The following is a 12,096-nucleotide window of genomic DNA, read 5'->3' on the forward strand; positions in this document are numbered from 1 at the left end:
ACTGAGACTACCCCAGCCAAGTCTGCCCATGGCACGAGTAGAGCACCCAGTTACTCCCGGTCCACTCCACTGTTTGCAGCACTAGTCCCGATAGTAATGGTCTAGAAGTTAGAGGCCCAGATGACCAGCTTGCTTCATCATATCCAGCCTTTGTTGCACAAAACCATTGCTGAGGCTGAGGACCGGATTGAGAAGAGGTTGGCCCAACAGACGGAGCAAAATATTCAAGCGGTTCACCAGCGCCTTGATGCGTTTGAGCTGTGAATTCTTGCACACCCAGCCCCCACTATTGACTTGACGACTTTTCAGGAGGTTGTGGCGAGTTTGAGGGCAGATGTTGATAGTATCATGGAGATGAGGGGACTTGAGAACGAGATTACACCCGTTAAGCTAGAGGTTACAACACTTGTTGCACTATTCACTACCTCCACTGCAATGCCTGAGCCACGTGAGCGTGCTAAGAGGCACTATTCCAGCCGCACCATTGATGGATATGATGCCCATGCGAGGAAGAAGAAGCGGATGGATCTTGAGGCAGCGAGGAGAGACTCGTTGATTGATGATGAGACCCGTTAAATGAGGGCTCAAGAGTTGGCTGCTGGGGCATCTAGTTCCAGACCCGAGGCTGTTGAAGGGAGAACCACTGAGGGTGCGGAGATTGATATGGGAACCACTGAGGGTGTCCCTACTACAGAGGTTGCGGGTTTTGAGAAACCGAACCTGCCTGCTTTTTGATCGTCGGCGCTATGCGCCTCAGGTTTGCTTTACTTACCACCATGTCTTTCTAATTTTTATGCATTGGGGACAATAAAGTTTTTTTTGTTGGGGGTGGGGTAAATGGAATGTGAGTGTTAGGGTGAAGTCTGAGTAGCCAATTCACGATCCTCTCTTAGGAGTTTTTTTGCTTGTGTTCTTTTCCCCCAAGAGACTGATTACTTTACTGTTGAATCAGCATGTCGTAACTTGCACAAAAGTATGAAAGTGAAATATGAAGCATGATGGCTAAACATGAATGATGTCCCGTTTTTAAGAAAATGCTTGCATGAATAGGTATAAAGAAGTTGAATGTGTTGGCTCTAATCATGACATAGAGATGCACCCACTGCATGACCCTCAATCTTACAGTCAAACTAAGTGTCCGATAATCTAATAGGGTAATGAGCTGTTAAGAGAGTGTGAGAAAATTTGATTGTTCCAGTGTTGGTACCTAGTTAGAATTTGCACGGTTGGTTCAGCTAAAGGAATCTATGTTATATAATTAGGAAAGGACCATAGACCCTTATTCAAATTAGCAAACATCTAGCCTAAAGTAAAGTGAACCAAATGAAATTGTTATCCCTTTTTGATCCAAATATTTTGAGCGTATAATGGACCTTTCTTTTCTTCACCAACTCATCTTTCCTGGGTATAATGTTTTGGCCCTGGTCCCTCCTTAGACATGTGCACTTCAACTTAGGTCAAAAACATAAGTTGAGAATGGCTAATGCAGAAACTGACCTTGTCTTGGCCCTGACCCAACCTTAGGTAATGTGTACCTCGAATCATGGCAAAGCCATAAGTTGAGGGTGGATATTATGAGTAATGACCCGAAAAGTGGGTATGAAAAGAGTAATGTGGAAAAGAAAAGAAAGAGTGATCAAGATAAGTGACTCAATTAGAATTGTAAATATAATGAAGAAACAAAACGGGTGTTGAACAAAAAGAAGTAAGAGTCACTTCCACAAAAGAAAAAAAAATAAAATAAAAAATAAAAAAATAAAGGAGAAAACAAGTCAAAGATGACAAGAAAAGAAAAGTAGGGTATAATAGACAATTAAAGAGGTAGGACGCTTAACCGTAAAAGCCATTAAAATGTACCCATATGTACCATACCTGACCCTGAGCCTAAGTACAAGCCAAGAAAGTCCTATTGTGTTCCTAAGAGTCTATAATGTGGTGAACTTAAGCAGTAAAAATAAGGGCACGCCTATGGCGACAAGTACCAACCAACTAGATGTGAATTTGTTTTGAGGGTGAGTGTTGAAAAATGATCCTTATACTCAAAGTTAAAATCACTGTGCGAAAAAGGAGGATATCTTTTGAAATGATGGCACTAATTGCAATATTGGAAAGTCGGTACCTTGGAGAGAGACAGAAGAGTAGAGGTGCCCGTGCATGGTGATTCTATGTCATGTTCTGATCCACAAGAGTAAGCCTATCAAGCCTAAGAGTAGAAACATGCACTAAAGCAACAAAAAAGTTGGGATTGATAGCCATATGATTGCGAAAGCCTAAAAGAGGATACTTGTGTACAAAGTGTTGTGTTGAGTCATAATGCGTTTCTTGAGGACAAACAACGACTTTAAGTTGAGGGTGTTGATATACCGTGGTTTTACGGTACTTTCAATGTTTTTCCTTAAGATTGGCGTGTGTCTAGAGCCTTTTTGTAGACGTTTTAATATGTTTTTACCTTTGTTTTGCAGGAAAAGAGTCTAAAACCAAAACGTAGAAGACAATTGAGATTTATTGCAGAGGTGACCCACGAAGGTCATTGACGTCCCGTCGTTCTATCGATGGATCGTAGATGATGACCGTCGACTGAAGGTTCAGGTATCTAGAAGCAACTTAGGGAATTATGACCAAGTAAGGGGCTACAGAAGGATCGATGGTCTGTTGATTGATCGACGGACCGTCCTGGTAAATCGTCGATCTGATCAAAGAATGTCCTAGTGCCCGAAGTTGAAGAAAAGCTAAGTATGGAACGACGGACAACATCGACGGACCGTAGGTACATCGACGAACCGTGTTGTTGGTGCTTCGATTGGAATAGAGAAGATGCTAATGGAAGGATAAAAAAAAGATGCTAAGTCTAGGCTTACAGAGGCAGTCGACAGTCCGTCGTTTCATCGATGAACCGTTTGTGGGGATCGTCGATTAAAGCCGCATTTTTTGGACAACTTTCCTTATTTGAATTTCTTTTAATTTAGAACAATATTTGTTACAAATAGGGTGTAAAACCTTATTTTTGGGATTGGATTCTATTACTATTTTTCTTCGTTTGTTCTTGGAGATTTGTTTTTGCAACTTCGACATTAATTAAAATTTCCGGATTTGATTTTCAAGTGATTTTCGTGGTTTCAAGTTGAATTTCTGAATTTTCTTCGAATTTGGCAAAGTAAGTCATGATTTATTGTTTATCAACCATGAATTGTGTTCTTCTATGCATGGGTAACTAAATCCACAACTAGGATTGTGGGAACCATTGGTGATTAACAAAGTAAACCTAGCTTAATAACAATTCTCAAATAGGTTATTGCATGCATTGATAATTTTTCGCTTATAATTCTTTTTAACGAGTGCACGCATTAGAAATCGCCTTGTCGTTATTTGCCGGACCAGGGAGGTAGTTAATAGGAAAAGAATTATCAACATAGATTTAGTAGGATACTATCTAATAGGCTAGTCTCGATTGGTGCAAAGTAGTAACTAAGTCATACTTTGAATGCAATACTTAATATGAAGTAAAGGTAAGGGTTAGTAACTTAGACACACGTAGCCGGACCAAGGTACGAGGTGAAATTCTCTAAATGCCTGACCAAGGATTTAGAGATACCTAATTTATCACTTTACATGCAGAACACTAGGGAAGAATTGTTATAGCTAGGGATACAACGTTATGAGCCTATGGGAAACACTTGCACCCTAGTTTCTCTCACAACTTGATAAACACAAAAGAGTTAATCCTGTTACTTGTTTTACTTAGTAATATTAAAAGACTTTTGTTTTACATAATCCCCCTTTTAATATCCTATTTTCGAAAAGGTTTTGACTAAATAGAAGTAATCGTACATTGAAGTTAAGTCTAAACCATTTTCGTCGTGGGATCGACCCCAACCTAATAGTTGGATTCATTACTTGATACGACCGCTTATACTTCTTTAGGGAGGTATAATTTGAGCGTATCAATCACCTTTCCAATAAAAGGTTTTTGCCATTCTACAACCATATGCAGACTTTGACCCTTTCCACCTCTTATGTGGAAGGAAGATTAAATAGGAATATGTGTTGCTTAATAGGTGTGAATTTTAGGCCAACAATGATTGAAATCTTGATACAAACCATTTTTGTATTACTTTCGGCTTGGGGCTATGGTAGAAACTAAAGGGTCATTGAACCACTAAACAAGACACTTTGAGAGGATGTGTTCATCAATGAGTTCCTTAATTGATGGATTTGACCCTCCTGCCCCCGAATGGTGTAAGATATTGCACCTGCTAGCCATTGCAGGATTCTTGCAGCATAAATATATGACCTAGACTGATCTGTGAACTTATTAAATCTTGAATTGATACCCTTGCCCAAAAAACTTGTTTCTTTGTTGCTATATTACTTGATCCCTTGTTATAGCTTCCTTCTGGAATAATGACTGTTGATTTCGTGTCGCCAATGATTGTTTCTATTCTGACGAATCTCTCATTGTTGTTGAAGTCTAAACCTTTCTTCCCCATTTTCTGCATTTGTTACCTGTACCAAGTGAAGCTTGATGCAGCGCTTCAGAAACCCAATAAAAAATATAATCATCGATTTGATGTTACCTCTTAACCGCCTATTGAACCATCTACCGGCCCTCTGCTAGAGCTAAATAACTCAAAAGACTTATCCTACGACGAAAAAAAAGAGTTTTTGCAATGATTGTTAAGAAGAAGAGTCATTTTTGAAAACTTTCACGCCGATGAGAGAAAGTGTGGAAAAAAGAAGAGAGAAGATTTTGGCACATTCCCCAAGAGAGAGTATTCTAAATATTGTTATATTTAATATCCGTAGTTTTTCTATGCTAGATAATTCCTAGTTGTTCTGCTTCCATAATATCTAACATTTAACAGAATATGGAAGGAACCAAGATAAAAATCGTGTAAAATTACTTTAACAACTACCACAATTATAACATCTATATATAATATAAACATACTTTACAAATATAAAGTTAGACAAATCATAGAAGTCAAATAATTTAAAAGAGTTTTTCCTTTTAAGTTGATAATCTCACTTGCACTTTTGAAATATGTCAATCGATCAAAAAATCAAATTAACATCACGTAGAAATTCAAAATAACTATCACTATAATAAAAATGATCATTAGCGGCATTTAATTCTTAATTGCCGCAAAATATGTATTTTTAACGGCAATTTGTCAATCTTTGTATATGTCCCTAAAGCCTTTAGCGATGTTGGTTCTAATGCCACTTAACGAATGCCGGTAAAGACTTTAACACTCTTTATTAGTATCAATATTTAATGTCGCTAATAATTATTTTCTTATAGTATATGAAGGGGGGTTGTTTTTGAATTTTAGGACCAATAAACAAAATTTAATAAAAATAGCTTTCGTTAAATTTGTAAAGATTAATTGGACAAAATTACTCTCCTAGCAAAGAAAATATAATTGGACAAAAAAAAGTATATTGTACTTGGGAATATTCGGTGGGTGTTTGAATTGGTTATTAAGTTGATCAAATTTATTTTTAAGTCAATTTTTTTTAATTTTGAAAGTGTTTGCTAAATATAAAAATTAACTTAAAATAAGTTAGGAAGTGTCTGACAAAGTTAAAAATAACTTAAAATGAATAAAAAGTAATTTTTAAAAATTTAAAACCAAACAGTCTCTTCTTACTTCTTATGTTTTGACTTAAAAGTAATTTCAGTTTGATTTTTTATTTTTTAAACTATTTTGTAAGTCAATTCAAACAGGATCGAAATCTAACTTAATCAATGAATGTTAATGAACTATTATTGATGGACGATTCTTACCACTTGAACAATCAATCACTTAGATTCATTTTTTTCTGATCGTGATTCCATACATTCACTCTATTTTGATTTTAAAAACTAAAAAAAAAACACTTAAATGATAGCTTCACTATCTAATAATTCTTTGTACTAGCTAAAAGTTTAACCAAAAAATTGTCTTTTGAATATAATCCATGTATTGTTGTTTCATATTATGTTAGGTGTAATAAACAGAATAATATATTCAATTTTATACCACAATTATTTTACACCAAACGAATCCTTATAAAACTACCTAACCAAAGTATAGCAAATTGAATTGGAATAACAAATACATAATTGATTAGACTAGTACAAATATTGAATAAGGAGGATTGATAATTCACTATGTTAATAAAATAGTGATAATTTTTCTTATAACAATTGATAAACTCCCAAAGAAGACATCAAAACAGAACCAATCCACAACTTTCCATTCTCCTCCTCATGAACTTCACTAATAAACCTCAACTTCTTCCCTTCAACATCTTCTAAAACCTCCAAAATTCCTCCATCCTCACTCAACTTAATCGCGGTAGCATGTGGCTTCCCTCCAACCAACAAGTTGTGCATTTGCTGGAAATTGAATTTCCTCAACAACGCCTTGCCTAGCCACGAATTGGATGTTATGAGTCGAGCAAGTGGTGATGCTTTTGCATGCAACGCGACCCAAAATTCCCCTCTTGAATTCATTCTAACGTTGTCTGGAAATCCGGGAAGTTGAGCAAATGTGTCATGTGTTCCTACATTGGGACCTTTAAGCCAATACCTTGTTATTCTACATGCTGAAGTTTCGGATACTAGGACAAATGTCCTGTCTTTGCTTAAGGCTACACCATTTGCAAAAGAAAGGCCTTGTAGTAGTATCGTTACTTGTTTAGTTGATTTATCATATTTCATCAGTCTGCCTGTCTTGTCTCCACTTGCAGTAGCATTAACAAATTGCCTACATATGTATATTTGATTACTTGGTAAAGTTAGTTACCTTCTTGTGTGTATATATGTATTGAAAGGACTCTAAACTTGATGCAAATTATTAGTTTCGTTCTGGAATTATTGACAGCCTTAACAACACTTCTCTACTTGATTAATTAAGCTTAGATACATGCACCCTCCGATCTGTCACATTACATAGAAATTAAAGTGGCCTCAAACTCTAGTAGGAGTATGAGACTCTTAATAAAAAATCGAGGGAAGTATTGAAACGCCCCTAAACTTGGCGAGAAGTTAGAGGTGTGTTTTACTCATGTTATAAGATCGGGGTGTATTTAAGTTTAGGGCATAATATATAAATATGTCATATAACTTAGCTTCAGCTTACATCTCCAACTTTGAGTGTGCACGACACTCAAACTTGTATAAAATTGAACAAGTAGATACACATAACCTACGTGAAATATTACATGCTTGTAGGATGCTATGTAGGATGCGAATTGTCACATAGGACACCATGTAGGACGTATAAGTCTACTTGTTCAACTTTTGTACATGATTGGTTGTCTACTTGTATACAACCAAAGTTGGAGGGCATGCATAAATGTCAGCTGAAGCCAAGTTAAAAATGACATATTTATGTATTATGCCTTGATGTTCAGTTAGTCACGTAAAATAGTGCTTTTAAGGCTATCAATAGTTTGAGAATGAAACTTATAATTCATATCGAGTTTAAAGGTGTTTTAAGTACTTCTCTCGTTGATTAATTACTTACCTGCGTTGATAGATTGTGCTTGAATCCGTGAAGTAAATTACATGGTCATGATCATCAATATCCAAGTCATTTGTGAAGAGAAGTGGCTGGTCTTCAAAATGTTGAACTAATGGAGTAGCCAATCCTCCATTTGGGCCAACAACTTGGAGGCCTAAGTATGCATCAGCAATGTAAAGGTCCCCAGTTTGGTGATCAAATCGTAAGCCCAATGGCCTTCCACATACATGCTCCATTTCTGGTGCAGAAGCCCGGGTACAATTCTCCCTTCAACACAATCAAAGCGCAATATGATAACTAAAAACGATAGGAGATCGAGTAGTTATTATATCTAATATAGTGAAAGTTGGTTTCACTATTTAACTTTGTGTTATTTATTAATCCCTACATCCACCTTGTTGTTAATTACTACATTACTCGTATCATATATATTATTATAAGTGGGAAGAGTTTAACCTAAAGTTGATTTATCGTTTTAATCCTACAGTTTTAATAAGTATTAATTTATTATAAATTAAATTTGCTCATAGTTTGAGACCTAATTTAGTTCTCCAAAAAATGCCTCATTGATCACTGTAACAGTTACTGCTCAAGCGACAAAACTTTTCTAACGCTCAAGTTCATCTGATTGTAAACTTTTCAAATACTCATCTATATAAATCTCTCCAACAACAGGTTATTGCCATTAGTCTGTTACTCTTTTCTGTGCATCAATCAAGTAAATTTTTTTCCCTCCTCTTTATTTATGAAGAGCTGCTCTGTTTCTCCTATTTACTATCATTTCATTGTCTTTATCAGAAGTTGCTAAATACTCTAAACCTGGAGTCTTTATTGTAGAAAAATCGTCTGAATGCACTTTTTATTGAATATATTTGGTATATTAGTTTAAATAGGATATGTAATTGTTGAATATGTGTTAAGACAATATTATTGTTTATAGCAAAAATGGATTATAGAGGGATAAGTTTCAAGAGTACGATTAAATTGTGTAACTTTGCTTTATATATTCCATTTTCTACGATTGATGGGCAATTTCACATCCTATTTCTCTGCTTGAACCAGTAACGACAACAAGTGTCATTTGACCACCATCCGAAAATCATCTGACGTCTATTAGTTGAAATTGTGATTATACTTTTCATTTTCTATGGTATTGACCATGTGACAGAAGAAATACTCAATGAGTATATTTTTAATCTAATTGGTCGATTGTTGGAGCATGGAATTGTTCACATTTAGAATTTCATCTTAAAGTATCATCTGTTGCTCAGAAACGTCACTGACATTTCAGTTTGTTGGTGAGAAAAGGGAATTGAAAGTAGATGGTCTATTATCCATCACAGATTGAATATAAGTTTTGTGTTGAAATAGTTGAGATTGGAAGTGGTCTAATAAAATACCTTTCACTGCAATTTTGATCTATGATTAGTTGGATAGTTACCCAGATTCCCCTTGTAGGACTACACTGAATATGTTATTGTTCATTAGTTAGATATCTAGAAGATTTTTTTTTGTTTAATCATTTTTTGATTTAGTGTTGATTGAATTTTTTTTTATATGGGTTATGGATCAGTAACATAAGCAAAGAATGTGAAAGATCATTCCATTCTTTGTCTGTTGTATAAATATGACTCATTTTTTTGTTTTTATTTATGCTTCTGTTTAGTTTTTTGGTCTATGAAATGGAGATTTGAGAATTTGAGTTATGCAGGCATCCTTTTGAAGTGATTAGACCTTGCTACTTTCTTTTTTTGGTATGAGATTCGCTTAAGTAGACAAGTATTAAGCCAAAGATGTAGTAACTAACGCTTTCATTAGGATAAATTCATATCACACCTCTTGTGGTGTGCACAACCATATTTGAAGCGAAATGTATAAAATGCCTTATATGAAAACACATCAACTTTTTTTCCTGAACGGATAGGTTTTCAATGTTTCTGCAAAGTTGGATATAGCTACATGGTATAAACAATTTAAGATTCTGTAGGCTTTAGAAATTTATAAGGAAAACTAAAATTAATTACAAAATTGATATATAGGCCCTGCTTCATAAATCAAGGACAAGTGGCTTTTTTCACATAAATTTTGTTGTTTATGAAATTCAAAAGATTCGGCTCTTGTTCATGCTTTTAACAAATCAAATCGAACCATATATAGATCGAATTTCTCTAAAACTATTACGAAATATCATTTTCCTTCGATGAAAAGTTCTCGATATGTATGCATTTGTAAAAAAATGGAGGGTATTATTCCTTAAAAAGAAGGTGAAAATTTTGGCATTAAATATTTTGTAACTATAATGTCGAAATTAAATTGTGTGTTCTAACATATTAAAAAAGACCTTTTAACGAGTTGAATACTTGGTATGTTATAAGAATTGTATAATTGTAGTCGTTTTAGTTTAGTTTTCAAATTCACTAGATAACAATTATTTTGTATGATGTGTCTGATCATAATATCAGTTGAACTTGTATTTTACACATCATACATATATATCTTAGAAATATTTATACTAATTAGCATGATATACACGTGCAACGCACGTGTTCAAAACCTAATATATTATTAAGTACCAATCGAAATAATATTAATCGAGTCAAACATGAACGAGTAAAAATGAATGAAGAATAAAGTGTTGGAAAAACAAGTTTTATATTTTTAAATAGAAATATTTCTTCACATAAACAATTGTTACAAATAATACAATTGAATAGCCTTAGTGACTTTCCTTTTGAGAAAAGATTGAATAGACTTAATGAGTTTCTAGAGAAGTAGTAAGAAGATAAGAACAAAGATAAAATCTTCCTTCTCTTTTCAATATTCTATTCATGTGCTAAGTTTACTTTATTAGAAAAGCTTGTTGGATCTTGAAGGATACACCTTATCGGGTGAAATATCAGTAAGGATAATGTCGAACACGTCTCAAACTTTAATGAATTCCATTGAAGTGTTTGTGGTGAAGTAGGGAATTAAATGTCGCCTAGTTTGTATATATGAGGAAGGAATAATTATTGTGCATTTAAAACAATGTAAAGATACACACAATTACTAGATCTAGAAAATGAAAACATAATTAAATTTAATTACCTTTGTGAAGAGGTGACAGCAAAGTCAACCCAAGTTTGATTATGTTGTAGCCACTTAATAATACGGCCATCAGCAACTCCAGTATAAGGCCCTTCACCATTTGGATCAAACACAACACTTTCTGCTCCAAATGCATCTAATTTCAATGGTATCATCTCTGCTTTTGAAAGGACATCTTGGGATCCAGATATACTAATTGGTTCAAACACATTATTCTCAGAGTTAGAGTCAGAGGCAATAATTAACGAGACAAGTGCGAGTGTTATCGCACTAAACATAAGGAACTTTAAGGCCTTCATAATTTTATGTGTCTTTTGCTTCTTACAATCTAATGGTGATTGAAGGGATGTTAAAGTGTCTCCACTTTATAATTTGTACAACATTTGTAATTTGTAGTGGATTGGATGGCTTAGCTTGGACCACATTTAAAAGTCACACCAAAGAATGGTTTATATATATGTTTATATATATATATTTACTAAAAATTAAAGTCAACTTCAAAAAGTATCTCTCTTTATATGTATATATATTTAGTATATACTATATATAGAATGTGTATATATATATAGAGAGAGCATATTTAATTTCTTCTTGTAGCATAGAAAGATTTTAGAACATTTATTTTATGTCTAACTCTAGAATCTAAATCAGTTAATTACCAAATATATAGTTTCCTTTTAGTTTAGAATGTTTAAGGAAAATAACATATTTTCTTCTATATTATTCTATTTATTAATTCGTTACAAATAGAAATGTAGTATTCTTTTTAAATTTCTAACACAATAAATAAGGTACTGAATCATTCAGGAGCGGAGTTGGGTGGCGGTTTGCGGATTCCCAATGAATCCAGTAATTTTTTCGTAAATCTTGTATTTATACTAATAATGACAGTTCAATATTTAAAAAAATAAAGGAAATTTTCAAACTCTCACTCCAAATATTAGCTTGACCTCTGAAATCAATTTATAACCTAATAAATAAAAGTCAACTTCTAGACTTAAAAAGTGGTCAAGAAGTTGATTCATTTTTTATTTTATTTATACAAACCATGCTTCAGGTTTTGTCAACTTCACCCCTTTCTTATTTTTCAATTTTGACAGAAAGAGGGAAATAAAAAGAAGAAGAAATTACGTCACTTCGTACGTACCAATTAATTTTAGGGTTACTATTTCAACCAATCATATTTTACTACTCTAAATTTTCATTTTATGAGATTCTTGAGCATGAAGTTTATGAAATAAAAAGATTTTTTTTTGACTTTGTAATTTAAATAATATGCCATGACATTGATGAAATAGAAATTTTAGGTTTTAAATAAGAGGAGCTGCGTCAATTAATTATAGGAGAAATGTTTGACTTTGATTATTTGACTTCTTTTCCTAACAATTTTTTTCTAATTTATATGATTCATGTTTGTGTTCATTGTATTGTGTGTTTGTAATATTGGACTTGTTCGATAAAGATTATAATTTCATACATCAATTTGACAAAAGTCAAC

General features: G+C 33.8%; 1 protein-coding gene across 1 annotated transcript; it reads right to left on the reverse strand.

The window, feature by feature from the left end:
• Positions 1–5,991: 5,991 nt before the first annotated feature.
• On the reverse strand, positions 5,992–11,040 carry LOC101257066 (protein STRICTOSIDINE SYNTHASE-LIKE 10-like). The gene is made up of 3 exons (XM_004237289.5): positions 10,599–11,040; positions 7,515–7,778; positions 5,992–6,752 (listed from the first exon to the last, which is right to left on the reverse strand). The coding sequence occupies exons 1-3, from the start codon at positions 10,895–10,897 to the stop codon at positions 6,182–6,184; spliced, it is 1,134 nt and encodes a 377-aa protein (XP_004237337.1). The 5' UTR covers positions 10,898–11,040; the 3' UTR covers positions 5,992–6,181.
• Between the last annotated feature and the right edge of the window lie 1,056 nt (positions 11,041–12,096).

Source organism: Solanum lycopersicum, chromosome 4 (assembly GCF_036512215.1).
Source record: "Solanum lycopersicum chromosome 4, SLM_r2.1".
NCBI lineage: Eukaryota > Viridiplantae > Streptophyta > Magnoliopsida > Solanales > Solanaceae > Solanum > Solanum lycopersicum.